Genomic DNA, 13,860 nt, shown 5'->3' on the forward strand with positions numbered 1-13,860 from the left:
TTGAGTACTTATATTAATGAAACCTTATTGCAATTCTATTTTTCAAAACAAAAGCATATTACCATAGTTACAGTATATTCTCGAGTATAAGCCAACCCCAAATATCAGCCATTGCACCTAATTTTACCACAAAAACTGCATTAGAAATGTGCTGAAAAACTCAGTTTACACACAAGTATATATGGTAATTCAATAGCTGTGATTGGAATGTCTCATAATGTTCATTTTCACATCAGTCTGCAGTACCATGCCATTTATGTGCCCAGCATACCTTTATTGCCTCCAGAATAGGTTCATAGAGATCTGGAAATCCAGAATAATGATACATCATACACTGTATCAACTCTGTTAACTGCACTAAGAAGGCTGTACTGGAAAGCAGACCTTCACTTTTGAAAGAGTGAACCAAATGAACTACGTGAGGAACGATCTGAAGAGACAAAAAAAAGAAAACAAAAACCCAAAGATTTCTTAATTTTTACAAATTGATGACTCTTCTGACCTAAAAATGGAGTGCAAATGTTATACAAGAGCAAATACTTTCTGTATGTTTAGTCACGAACATTTCCTTAAAAAAGCTTTAAAGTTCACCTTAAAGTCGTAATGGATTTGTCTTCACAGAGAGAGCGTGAGCTGAGGTCAAAACGGAATGGACTACTTTGTTTATCGAGGCTTCGTAGGTTTTTCACCTTTGAGAAGATGTTTATCTTAGCACTTTTCTATGGCTCAGTTTAGTGATAAATATTTCAGTTTTCCCTCTGGGACAAGTTTCCTCTCTACAGTTTCTAGTTTGTATAGATTTTACTAACATTGTAATTTTATCTAGAACCCCCTATGCTCCATGCAAAACATACACGCAGGTGCAAAATGGCAACCTTCGTCCCTGTGTGCTTTACGTGGGAAATGGGCTAGTTATTGCATGTGCTGGAAACAAACTGCACAGAGCTACACCTAGAATGAGTTGAAGAGCTACCTCTAGTGTGAACTCAAGTTCTCACTTGGGAGAACTATACCACGTTAGTCTCATTCAGAAAGTCTTGGAAATGTTACATGACTAAAATTCCCGCTCAGAAAACTAGATTATCTTTTTGTTAGATAAGCACAGAGGTCCTGTGCTTTCTGCTAGAGTGCCTGCCCTTCCCAAACACTCTTTTCCCTACTCCAAATGACACGGTTCTAAGAATAAAGGGAGTCAGAAGCACCTATTATTCTCAGGAAACTGAAGCTAAAAATAAAAGGGAACTCTAAAACATTCATTACCGTTAAGTATGTGGAAAACTTTTAGTAATGATAAACAGCTAACACTGTTCTTTCATGTAGAATTAAACTTAAAAAAAATCACCCAATATAGAGTTGATCATACAAGAAAGTTAAAAAAGTATAGCTACAAAATCATATATTCATTTAAAATATATAAAAACATGAAGCAATTGTTTCTCAACATGTCCTCAGACTACCTTCTACACATGTCTGAAGGAAGGCCGTTTTCTTTCTCTAAACGTTCCCTGAAGAACGGTGAGATCTTCTATTTCTGTCAAAATGTTATGACTGGCAAGCCTAGATACTCAATCACATCTTTTAAAATCAGCAGTTCTCAACCTGTGGGTCGCGACCCCCCTTTTTTTGGGGGGGGGAGGTGTTAAATGACCCTTTCACAGGGGTCGCCTGATTCTTCACAGTAGCAAACTTAGAGTTATGAAGTAATAACAAAAATAATTTTCGTGGGGGTCACCACAACATGAGGAATTGTAAAAAAGGGTTGCGGCATTGGGAAGGTTGAGAGCCACTGTTTTAAATGCTCTTTTCGATGTGAGTAACAAAAAAGATTCCAAAGAGTCAAGATCAGGGCTGTAGGGTGGGTGAGGTAAGGTTTCGAGATTTCCCATTGAAATGGTTGTTGGAAGGCCGGCCTCAATCCCAACTACTACTTGGACACCTGCCCCTCCCCCCCAGAAGAATTTATTTCAAAGGATGGCACTGAATCTGAAGCTCCAGGAGAGGGACATAACTGATCAGAGCAGATGAGGGGGAGGCCTTGAGGACGATGTTCCCGATTAGAGCAGCCAGTCCACAGAGAGGACCACATGGCCGGCCCCACCAGGAGACATGACGTCCCTCACTGACCCATAGCCCTACAGGAGATAGCATCAGAGACACAGTGTGGGAATTGCGCTGGATCCAATCCGGCCACACTGAGGCAAAACACTAAGGGGGAGCAACAAAACAGCAAGGGAACGGAGTGGCGAGGTCTCCAGGGAATGCTGAAGGTGGACTTTGGAGCTAGGACGTGGTGCCCAACAGACTGGACTGGAAAACACTCTTAAAGGCCAACAAACGATCCTTGAACTAACTACAAGCTTTTCTTTCTTGTGTATTGTTTTGTTTTTTGGTCATTGATTTATTGTATATTGCTGCTTGGTTTTGCTCTGTCTTGTTTTTGTGCATGTGATTACCTCTGCAGGTCTGTCTAAATAAGATAGGCTGGATGAACAATCTGGAGGAGAAAACAACGGGACCGACAATTCCAGGGGGACATGGGAGAGGGGGAAGTGGGGAGAAAGGTAGTGGTGTCAACAAGCCCAGGGACAAGGGAACAACAAGTGATCCAAATCAGTGGTGAGGAGGGTGTAGAAGGTCTGGTAGGGCATGATCAAGGGTAATGTAACCAAGAAGAATTATTGAAACCCAAATGAAGACTGAGCATGATAATGGGACAAGAGGAAAGTCAAAGGAAATACAGGAAAGGGACAGGAGGCAAAGGGCATTTATAGAGGTCTAAATAAAGGCATGTATATATGCAAATACATTTATATATGAGGATGGGGAAATACATCTATGTGCATATATTTACAGGTTTAGTATCAGGTAGCAGAAGAATATTGGGTCTCCACTCAAGTACTCCCTCAATGCAAAAATGCGTTCTTCTATTAAATTGGCATTCTATGACGCTCACCTTCCCGACACAACCACTGAGGACAAAGCGGGTGAATAAACAAATGTGGTGAAGAAAGCTGATGGTGCCCAGCTATCAAAAGACATAGCGCCTGGAGTCTTAAAGGCTTGAAGGTAAACAAGTGGCCATCTAGCTCAAAAGGAACAAAGCCCACATGGAAGAAGCACACCAGCCTGTGCGATCACAGGGTGTCAAAGGGATCAGGTATCAGGCATCATAGTGAATGAGGTGGAGAATGAGAAGTAGAGACCCAAAGCCCATTCGTAGGCCACTGGACACCCCCTTACAGAAGGGTCTCGGGGAGGAGATGAGCCAGTCAGGGTGCAATGTAGCAATGATGAAAAATACAACTTTCCTCTAGTTCCTAAATGGTTCCTCCTCCCCCACTATCATGATCCCAATTCTACCTTAAAAATCTGGCTAGACCAGAGGATGTACACTGGTACAGATAGGAACTGGAAACACAGGGAATCCAGGACAGATGATCCCTTCAGGAGCGGCGATACTGGGAGAGTGGGTTGGAAAGGGGGAACTGATAAGGATCTACATGTGACCTCCTCCCTGGGGGATGGACAACAGAAAAGTGGGTGAAGGGAGACGTCAGACCAGGCAAGGCATGACAAAATAATAATTTATAAATGATCAAGGATTCATGAGGGAGAGGGGGAGCAGGGAGGGAGGGGTAAAAAGAGGAACTGATGCCAGGGGCTTAGGTGGAGAACAAATGTTTTGAGAATGACAGGGGCAATGAATGTACAAATGTGCTTTACACAACTGATGTAAAAATAAATGGTTGTTGGACAGTCCTTGCTATCCTTAGTGAGCAGGTCGTTCCTTATCTTGATGGGAAAAAATTCCTTGGCCCAGTTTCTCTGCACTTTTCTCACCAATGCAGTTTTCAGTTTTCTTAAAACTTCTTAAACCTCTATGATCACCCTAGATCCTTTAGAGAAAATTTATCAAGGACAACCTCTTAGGAATTCCCTGCTTTCCCCCCACCAAAATAGTCCTGATAACCCTCAGAGGTGACCTCTTTGCTTTGAATTGAACTAGCCTGGAGATGCCCTCAGGAGCCACTGGTTTGATGGTATTTTTTCAGTAAATAAATCCAAGGCTCATTCCCAATTACGATTTGGTCCATAAAATCATCTTCATTAGCTTCAATCTTGCTTAAAAGACTGACCACTGATGGAGAGACAAGCTCCTTTAACTAGTAGTTGATTTCCAAGCAAGACTTTTTGTACCCTCGAGTGAAAACATGCTGAGGTCAAGATGTAAACATAAATATAAAATGCTGATCCATACCAAGGGCTCAAGTAGAAAGCAAATGTTTTGAAAATGATGATGGCAACGAATGTACAAATATGCTTGACACAATGGATGTATGTATGGATTGTGACAGAGCTCTGAGACCCCAATAAAATGATTTAAAAAAAAAAAGATGCTGATCCATGTGAGATCCCAGCTTCAAAAGCTGTGGCACCAATTATAATTCTCTGGTCTTCTACCAGTTTCTGGACTTCAACCAGGTTCTTCATTCAGTGAGGTTGACAGTCTTCCATCTCTTGGCTCATATCTGAGGTCTTCTTGACCTTCCTTAAAATGCTAAGAGGCTTAAAAAATTTTGTTGGTTTCTTTTCCTCTAACGTGAGGCTGCAAAACTTCAGTGATTTGGAAAGATGTTCTCTGGAGTTTTGTTAAAAATCTCTTAGTAGATATGACCTCAAGATTGTTTCTTTCCATGGCCTGTAGTATCTTTTCTGGTTTTTTTTGGAAAGCATGCAATTAAGACTAAGACAAGTGTATTATAGAAAGACATTTTCTACAGCTATGCACAAATTGCAAAGACATGCTTCAACATGTTTTGTTTGCATTATGTCTGTGGTGTATATATGAACTAGAACCTAGTAGCTATACTTTTTGATTTATCCTCTTATATAAAAGTACTTAAGAAATGAAACATTCTATTTTAAAAAAATGGCTCATTCTATTAACACTAACTGTGCAATATTTATTGTGACTTCATGCTAATTAGTCTGATACTGCATATTTCTACTCATGGCAATAGGAAAGGCATCTGAGTACGATCCATTTGTAAACAACTTTCTGGATGCTATCTTGTGGTGGTAGCGTGGGTCTGTGTGAGGTTGCTAGTAGGGGCTCCGTGGGACAAAGACGAGGCTGTCTACTCACAGAAAGAGTTACAGCCTTGGAAACCCACAAGGGCAGTTCTACCCTGAGTTTTGGGTCACCATAAATTGTATTCAGTTTGATGGCAGAGTATGAATTTAGGGCAAAAGCAAAGTTATAACTCAATGGTTACATCATCTAATAGCAATTACATGGGCAATTATTGTGAGATCTCAATCAACTTATTTTCCTTCTCCCTAAGAAGAGTCATATTTCAAACTAATGCTGCTAATCCCATTCTACTCTTTCTACATTTACCCTAAAGCTTGAGCTCTTTCATAGCATTTGTGTTTTGGCTTTTGCTCTACTTTCTCTAACCTTAATCTCCACCCAAGGTATTGACTTGACCGTAGAACTACCAGTTCCTAGTGAGTTTATTCTACTTTCCCATCTCTACATTTCTAAGCAAATCTGAATTACATTTCTGTTCCACGAAACCAAATCTACCAGGTACTCTTTTTAGTGAAAATAATCTAAAACACAGGATTACTTTCCTCTGCTCAGGTATGAGAAAGAGTTGGAGGGAAAAATAAAGGAAGAATTTTTTTTAATAGCTGTTTACTTTAAAAATCTAAAACTTCCAAAGGCTTTCCTTGTGTAGATTTTCATCTTTGTGGTCATGTTATATGATTATCTACTACCACACTCTAAAGGTCAATATTATCACTGATAAAGAAAAAAGATTACACTCTTTAAATCATACAGATCCACTTCCAAGCAGCCTTCTTACCTTCTAAATGCCCGAAAATTGATTTTTTAAAATGAGCAAATCTAAAATGTTTCCATAGGTTATTAGTATCAGTATTAGTGTTTATTAGGTATCAGTGATTTAATTTGTTAATTTTTGAAGTGGGTATGATTTAATTAACAACTTTGATCTTTATCTTTCTTTCCCATAGATTCAGTTTAATTTTTTTCCCTTCCATTTATAAAAAGTTCTGTGAAAAGTACTTGGTCCACAATAACACTTTATCAAAATACTCATCTTGGTTTGCTATAAAATCTATTGAATATTCATGGTACCCCCACTATCATGATCCCAATTCTACCTTACAAATCCAGCTAGACCACAACATGTACACTGGTACAGATAAGAGCTGGAAACACAGGAATCCAGGGCAGATATACCCTTTAGGACCAACAATGAGAGTAGAGATACCAGGAGGGTAAGGGTAAGGTGGGGTAGAAAAGGGGAACCGATCACAATGATCTACATATAACCCCCTCCCTGAGGGACGGGTAACAGATAAGTGGGTGAAGGGTGACATCAGACAGCGTAAGAAATGACAAAATAATCATAATTTATAAATTATCGAGAGTTTTCAATGAAGGGAGGGTGAAGGAAAAGTGAGGAGCTGATACCCAGGGCTCAAGTAGAAAGCAAATGTTTTGAGAATGATGATGGCAACAATTGTACAAATGTGCTTGACACAATGGATGTATATATGGATTGTGATAAGAGTTGTAAGAGCCCCCCCAAAAATGATTAAAAAGATATTCATGCTAATGATTTCAGGTTATTGCTCAAAGATGGCAATCTTTTTGCTAGTTATTTGGACTTACATGTCATTTAACTACCAGATGTTCTATCACTAGATGCTCAGGTTATTTTCAGTTTAGTAGGTCAGGGTATTCAAGAGTTTTAAATTACATGTTGTTTTTATGCTTTAAGCCAGATTATAATTTTCAATTCCAAATTTAACTATTTATTAAATAAATGATTTCAACCTTACATACTGAGCCAAGTATTTTCAAGTAAACCATGATAACTTCAGCTACTGATTTCAGAAAAATAAAAAAAGCAAAACATGGCTAAGAAATATCTTTTACTCTTTAAACAACTGTGAGCAAAGATCTAGGTGTATAGACGAAGTGGCTAATGAGAGATGACGAATGGCCTCATGTGAAGAGCGAGTAAAAGGAGCCTAGATGGATAAGTGCATCTCCTTCCTAGACACTCTGAAAGGTAAAGCCATCATCCTCAAATGGCTTCTACATGTGGTGTCTGGAGCTGGAAACAAAGAGTTGATGCTTTTTCCCTTTGACGATTTTGCTTGATTAACTCAAATCTGAGTTTTATTCTGAAAATTTTTATGTTTTATTTTTGATGGGACTAAATGCCTAACTCAGATGAATGATGCTTTTTGTCCTTCCTTTTGCACTGTGCCGTGTGCAACAGCCCCCTCAAAGCCATCTCACAGGGAGTATATCTCAATGGCTGGAAGGAGGAGCAAGTTTGGTGAGACACTAGAAAGATGAAAATATAAGCCATGCCATAGAGAAATCCCATGATTTTAATTTTCGAAGAACTTATAAAGCTACTTGAAAAGATAATAAAAAACCTATCATCTTTTTATTATCAACATGACTCCCTAGTAAAATAAACTTACAAAAAAAAAAAAGACTTTTACAATGCAGAATGCTGTGCCGTAACTCACCAAGTGGAAAGCCTCTGGAGAATGTTGAAAACTGAGCAGCATGTGGGAAAGAACTGCAAGAGCACCAGGTCTCACAACAGGAAACCAAAGTCGATTAAACACCTTCAAGAGGAGACAAGACACTCGTTTTAGAATTTATGCAGCAATCGTTAACCCAGTCGGTGGTTATCTTCTTGGGGCAATTATTTATGTGAATGTCCGCACTTGCTGTAAAGTTTTATCCTAACGTGCTATTACACTTTGGAGGATGGAGAGAGTTAGGCCGAGACCACGAGGAATATAATAGTCTTGCTTACCAAATGAAAACCTGTCCAACCATGCCACTAACGTGTTAACTTTTCATTTAACTTATTCATCAATATTTATTGAACATCTACAATGGCTGGGCACTCTTACAGGTCCTGGGACTACAACAGTGGGCTAAACACTTACAAATCTCTACTCTCACAAGAACTATCTTGTAGAGGGTGAGTAAGGACAATAAAAACCTATACAGAAGTACAAAGCAGGATATGATACACAGGGCCCGTTAGGTGTGTAGAGTCTGTTTGAAGTAGGCGTGGAATCAGAGAAGGTGCTCTGGGCCACATCAGCCAGGTTCTTGAGTGCTACTTGTCGGGGACCAACGGCAGAAGCAGAAAGACTATTTTGCGATCAGTGAAGTTAAGATATAACGATAACTCTGGATGAGGATAATCGTCTTGCAGTGGTTAAATCTTGGACATATTTTTAACAACTGAGTCAACAGGAAGTATTGACTATGAACTGAGCAAGAATGAAAAGTGACAGGGATGTCTCTGAAGTTTTTGGTTTGAGCAAGTGGAAGACCAAGTCAGGGATGAAATGAAATAAGGGATTACATTTTAGGTGCACCGAATATGTGATCCAAGTTGTGTAAACATCCAAGTACAGGAAGTTAATTTAAGGAACCCTGGTGGCACAGTGATTAAGTGTTTGGCTGATAAGTAAAGTTCAGCAGTTTGAACCCACCAGCTATTCTGCAGGAGAAAGATGTGGTCTGCTTCTATAAGGATTTGTAACTTTAGAAAATCTATTGGGCAATTCTACCCTATCCTCCAGGGTTTGCTACGAGTCAGAGTCAATTTCTGAATTTCATTTTTGTTTTTAAAGGTAGTTAGAAATGTGAGTCTGGAGATCAAGGAAAAATAATGGATTAGAAAATATATGTCTGATGATTTAAAAAAAATAGGTCACAGGGAGAGGAGCTAGTCAGGGTGCAGTGTGGCAACATTGAAAATTACAACTTTCCTCTAGTTCCTAAATGCTTCCTCCCCACCCCCACCCCCCACAATCATGATCCCAATTCTACCTTACAAATCCAGCTAGACCAGAAGATGTACACTGGTACAGACAGGAACTGGAAATACAGGGAATCCAGGGTGGATGATCCCTTCAGGACCAGTGCTGAGAGTGGCAATCCCAGGAGGGTGGGGTGGAAAGGGGAAACTGATTACAGGGATCTACATATAACCTCCTCCCTGGGGAATGGACAATAGGAAAGTGGGTGAAGGGAGATGTTGGACAGTGTAAGATATGGACAAAATAATAATTTATGAATTATCAAGCGTTCATGAGAGAGCCGGGAGGGAGAAAAATGAGGAGCTGATGTCAGGGGCTTAAGTGGAGAGCAAATGTGCTTTACACAATTGATGTATGTATGGATTGTGATAAGAGTTGTATGAGCCCCCAATAAAATGATTAAAAAAGTAAAGAAATATAAATCTGGTAATCATTGACCTAAGAAGCTGGTTAAAGCCATGGGACTCCTATACTGTGTATACAGATTAAGAAGAAAGTTATCCAAAAACCAAAAAAAAAAAAAGAGGAAATAGTCCACAGACTGAACTGTAAGGCACTTCATATTTGGAAAGATCCAGTACAGGAGATAGCAATGCTAATGAACAAGGACAAAGATCAAGAAAGCAGACAGTGTGGGAAACCCAGGGAGGCTGGTTTAAGAGGGAGAGATCAACCGCTGGGACAGGCCTTAGAAATGAGCCTGGATGAGCAACGTCGGAGAACACAGGGGTCAGACAGTTTGCAATGGAGTGAGGGTAGCGTAGTGGGAGGAGTATGCTTTCATGCAAAATATGTGAAAACAGAGTAAAATTATCTTAACAACTTCTAATATGTGAGGCATTCTTTCTTTCTAGTACATTCAAATCTATTACTCCAAACAAAAGCAAGAATAAATTCAAAATTGCATGTACACAGCTTGACCTTAAACAACCTAAAAATACAGACTGGTTATATGCACCCACATTTTCCACTACATTTCTGCGTCCCCACTTACCAGTTCTATTTTCAGTAAAGTAACATCTATCAAAATAGTAAACTTCTGGACAGCTGCCAGTCCTTTCAGTAGTGCAATCACCCATGTGTCGACATGCTGCGCTAAAGGCCAAGACAACCAGTCAATCATTCTGAAAATTGAAGGGAAACAAAATGAAAATAACAAGAGTTATAGTTCATAATCACTCAGTTTGTGACTCAGTATTTTCTGAACTTACTTGTAGAAGATACTGCCAGATATAAAAATGAGTGTGTGGTGCTTGTTTCTAAGGAATATCCAAATTAGTGAGCGGACAGTTTCATATATATATATGTTTGTTTTTTCCCCAGAACATTTCATTCTTCACATTTTATTGAACTATCTTTATGTTGTAATTTGATTTCACTGCAGATTTTCTTAAAAAAAATCATTTTATTAGGGGCTCATACCAGTTCCTTATATTTAATACACTTCCATAAAGAAAGAATATCTGATATTTCACTTTGTAAAAGGCAAGTTTATGCTACATAGTGATATCAAGAATTTATTTAGGCAAATTTACTGTAAGAAGTATATAGATCAAGAGTAGATATCTGAAATGAGATGCATAGATAAAAACCAAGATTTATTCTTCCTGGAGGTTAGCATGTAATTCATGGTGTAACATGTTGTGACTACATGGTAGAACAGGTTTCTATCCCTATCAAATCCATATTATACAAAAACAACATATGACAACTTCAAATACGTAAAAAATCGAGTGTATTTGAATTAATACAGAAATAAAGAACACTTTAAACCCACACATTCTGGTGGCAGAAAACCAAAGTAATACTGGGGATCTGACGAGACTGTTGACCTTGAGGTTAGCAACCCAACACGTAACTGCTGTACCACTAGGATATTCCTAAATGGTATTACATATAAATATATATTGTATGCTACTATTTAAAAAATAGAAAAAGTCATTATTTTAAAGTAAGACTGGTCTGATTCTAAAAGTTAAATTCACTATTTGTAACTGGGCAAACGAGTTCATTCTGGCACACAGAGACAGAGAGCTGCCCCATTGGGGTTTCTCGGCTGTCATCTTTACAAGAGCAGAGTGCCGCGTCTTTCTTCCTCTGGCGCCACGGAGTGGTGGCTCAAACCTCTAGTTTAATGTGTTTCTGTTAGTAGTCTACTGCTTAGCTAGGGGATCCTAAATATTATGTCAATTATGTAACTTTCTCTGTGTCTGTTTCCTCATCTGTAGATTATAAATATACTTATTTCACAAGGCTGTTGTAAAGATTAAATGAGTGAATTTAAGGGAGTTTAGAAGACTCACAGAAAAATGGAATTTTCCCACAAACGTTTGAAGCGCTCTCATGTATAACACTGTAAGTACTCAATACAAATTCCACTCTTCTAATCAACAAATTGCCATACCTGAGTGAATACCTTAATTGTACAAAATATACCAAACTTTCTTTGAAGCTCCTTTGCGTATGCTACATACATAAATATCCCATCCAAAGAGCTTCCCCAGAGCTTTGGAGCAGCTGTGACCTGGGGCTGAGGCTCTTATATGCCTCCTGAGTGAAGGACCTCCCCTCCCCTCTCCTTTTGTTTCTCCTCCTCCTCTGACATATGTGTTGGAAGTATCTACACCAACTGCAGGGGCAGTGAATTTTTCTATGTGGTTCTTTTAGCCGGGCTCTGTAACTCCCACCAAACTACCTGTTCGTGCACGGGTCTGGTTAACAAGGCAGGGGGAAGGCTCTGATAGGATTCATCTGTGAGTAACTAACAGGTGGCACTGTGCTTGCTACCCTGCTGAGTATAAAATGAGCCCCTAGAAAGGCAGGAGAGCGGCTCTCACTACCATCCTAGCAGGAGCCAGGAATGATGTGCAACCCACTACAGATGAGTGCTTTGGGGCAGGAGGCTAGCTTGTGGAGGGCGTCTCCGGGCACTCAAGTGGAGGAGCTGGGTTGGCTGACCCAATGAGCTGGAGCACAATGCTTTCAGGTTGAGGCTTACAACGATGTGGCCGCCCTTTGGGCATTTATTAGCAGCACTGGTTTCCCAAGCATTTCTCAGTTGGCATTACACCCATTAACTTCCTTAATAAACCCTTTAATCATAAATCTTGTGTGTCCTGTGTAGTCATTGCAATGAATATTAGAAACTTGGTGTTTGAGAAAACAACTTTTATGATGCAAATGTTCAATCAGAAGTTCAGAGCCCAAAGTCCAAACACAAGCTAATTAGAACGTTATGTTCTTTGCACTGGCTACGCGAATGTTCTTTCATGGCCATCTTCTCCCCACAAGGATAAGACATTGAAGCCAGCCCTTGACAGTGGTTCTACATCTCCCAACTGGTGCAAAGCTGTTCACAGCATTCCACATAGATGGAATAATAAAGCAGAGACACACACACATTTAGGGACAAGGAACATATTCGCTGTAGTACTGTCTGTGATATGGAAGAACTACAAACACCTTACGTGCCTAAGTGCTAAATATACCATGGTTAAGATTCCATGGAACAACATGCAAAATTTTAAAGGATAAAAGAGGTTTGGAGGCATCTAACCACAGAAATCTAACATGGAGAGAGAGATGCTATTATTGCATTAAAGACAGAGAAAAAAAGAAAGCCCACTAAGTCTTGTATTGTTTTTGATTAAAGGAAAATATGCACAAAATCATGAGGTCTTTTAATGTGTGGGTCCATCTTGGGGAAAAGCACTATCAGAAGTAAGATTCTGCCTTTTGTTCAGACTGACGGGAAAGTAACTAATGGATGAGCAGAGTAGACATTTCCATTTTGCGATGGTGCGCCATGACACTCACCTCCTCATTTAGTCTTTTCCTCTATCCCTGCTTTCTAGCTTCGGATCTCCTGACCTTCCACTCTTTCCTCACCCCACGTGGACCCATCTCAAGACCATCCTGGAGCAATTTTAAGGCAGAGCTAACACAAACTCAAGGCCTTTACTCAACTATTGCTTGAGTGCCTGTGATAGACCAGCTGTGTTCCAGTGCACATGGTGTACAGAGTGGAGCTGACTCCCCCGTGTGTTGCAGAGTAGAACTGCACTTTACAAGGTTTCAAGTCTGTGGCCTTTGGGAGCTGAACATCAGGGCTTTCTTCTCAGGTGCCTCTGGGTGAGTTTGAACTACCAATCTCTTAGTAGAACATTTACTGTTCACATCACCCAGGAATGCAAAGTTAAAATCGACTTGATAATGCAGGTTTTTTACTGGATAGGGACTAGAAATATAATGGCCAGTAAGGAAAGTTTTCTACTCTCAAACTACCAAGACAAGTTAGAAAAACCTATCAAAAGTCATAATTAACAAAATGATATGGTATTTAAACTAAGGTCTGAAAGAATGAAGTGAAATCTAATATTTTTATATCCTTGAATTATACATTAGTTATGCTTCACTTTGACCAGATTCAAACATGCCCTAAAACATAAATTACGATCATTTATTTAGATGATTAATGTAGTAATGCAAATACTGTACTGTACTCCAGACAATAAGTTATTTATTGATTCCTATTATAGTGTGAATTTAACAGACTTTATTTTGATGTACTACCTTAATATCTGTTTTCAAAGAACATTTCATTACCATTAGAATTTAACTACTTAAAAGTATTAACTGCTCCACTACTTTGTTAAAGAACAGTGATCGATCCTATTTTTATTGTACTTCGAAAAGCTCATGAAAAAATTCCATTATCGATTGTGATACGAGTTGTACAAGCCCCCAACAAAATGATTTTTAAAAAAATTCCATTATCATTTAATTCCTTTTCCACGAATTTTTTGGCGAGCCCTCCCGTGAACCGTCAGTATCTGCACGAAGTACTAAGAAAGGCGTGCTGATGGCACAATGTTTCGATGCTTAGTTGCTAAGGGAAAGGTAAGTGGTTTGAATTCACCAGCCATCTGGAGAGGGACATGGCAAGTTACTTTCATAAAG

General features: G+C 39.3%; 1 protein-coding gene across 1 annotated transcript in view; it reads right to left on the bottom strand.

The window, feature by feature from the left end:
• The window catches only part of USP38 (ubiquitin specific peptidase 38), a 44,278-nt gene that overhangs the window by 20,026 nt on the left and 10,392 nt on the right, over window positions 1-13,860 (bottom strand). The window contains exons 3-5 of the mRNA XM_075543751.1: window positions 9,896-10,025; window positions 7,582-7,683; window positions 272-430 (exon numbers count right to left, since the gene is read on the bottom strand). Coding sequence (XP_075399866.1) covers window positions 272-430; window positions 7,582-7,683; window positions 9,896-10,025 — 391 coding nt within the window. The remainder of the gene's footprint in view (window positions 1-271; window positions 431-7,581; window positions 7,684-9,895; window positions 10,026-13,860) is intronic.

Source organism: Tenrec ecaudatus, chromosome 3 (genome assembly GCF_050624435.1).
Source record: "Tenrec ecaudatus isolate mTenEca1 chromosome 3, mTenEca1.hap1, whole genome shotgun sequence".
In the NCBI taxonomy this organism is placed as follows: Eukaryota; Metazoa; Chordata; class Mammalia; order Afrosoricida; family Tenrecidae; genus Tenrec; species Tenrec ecaudatus.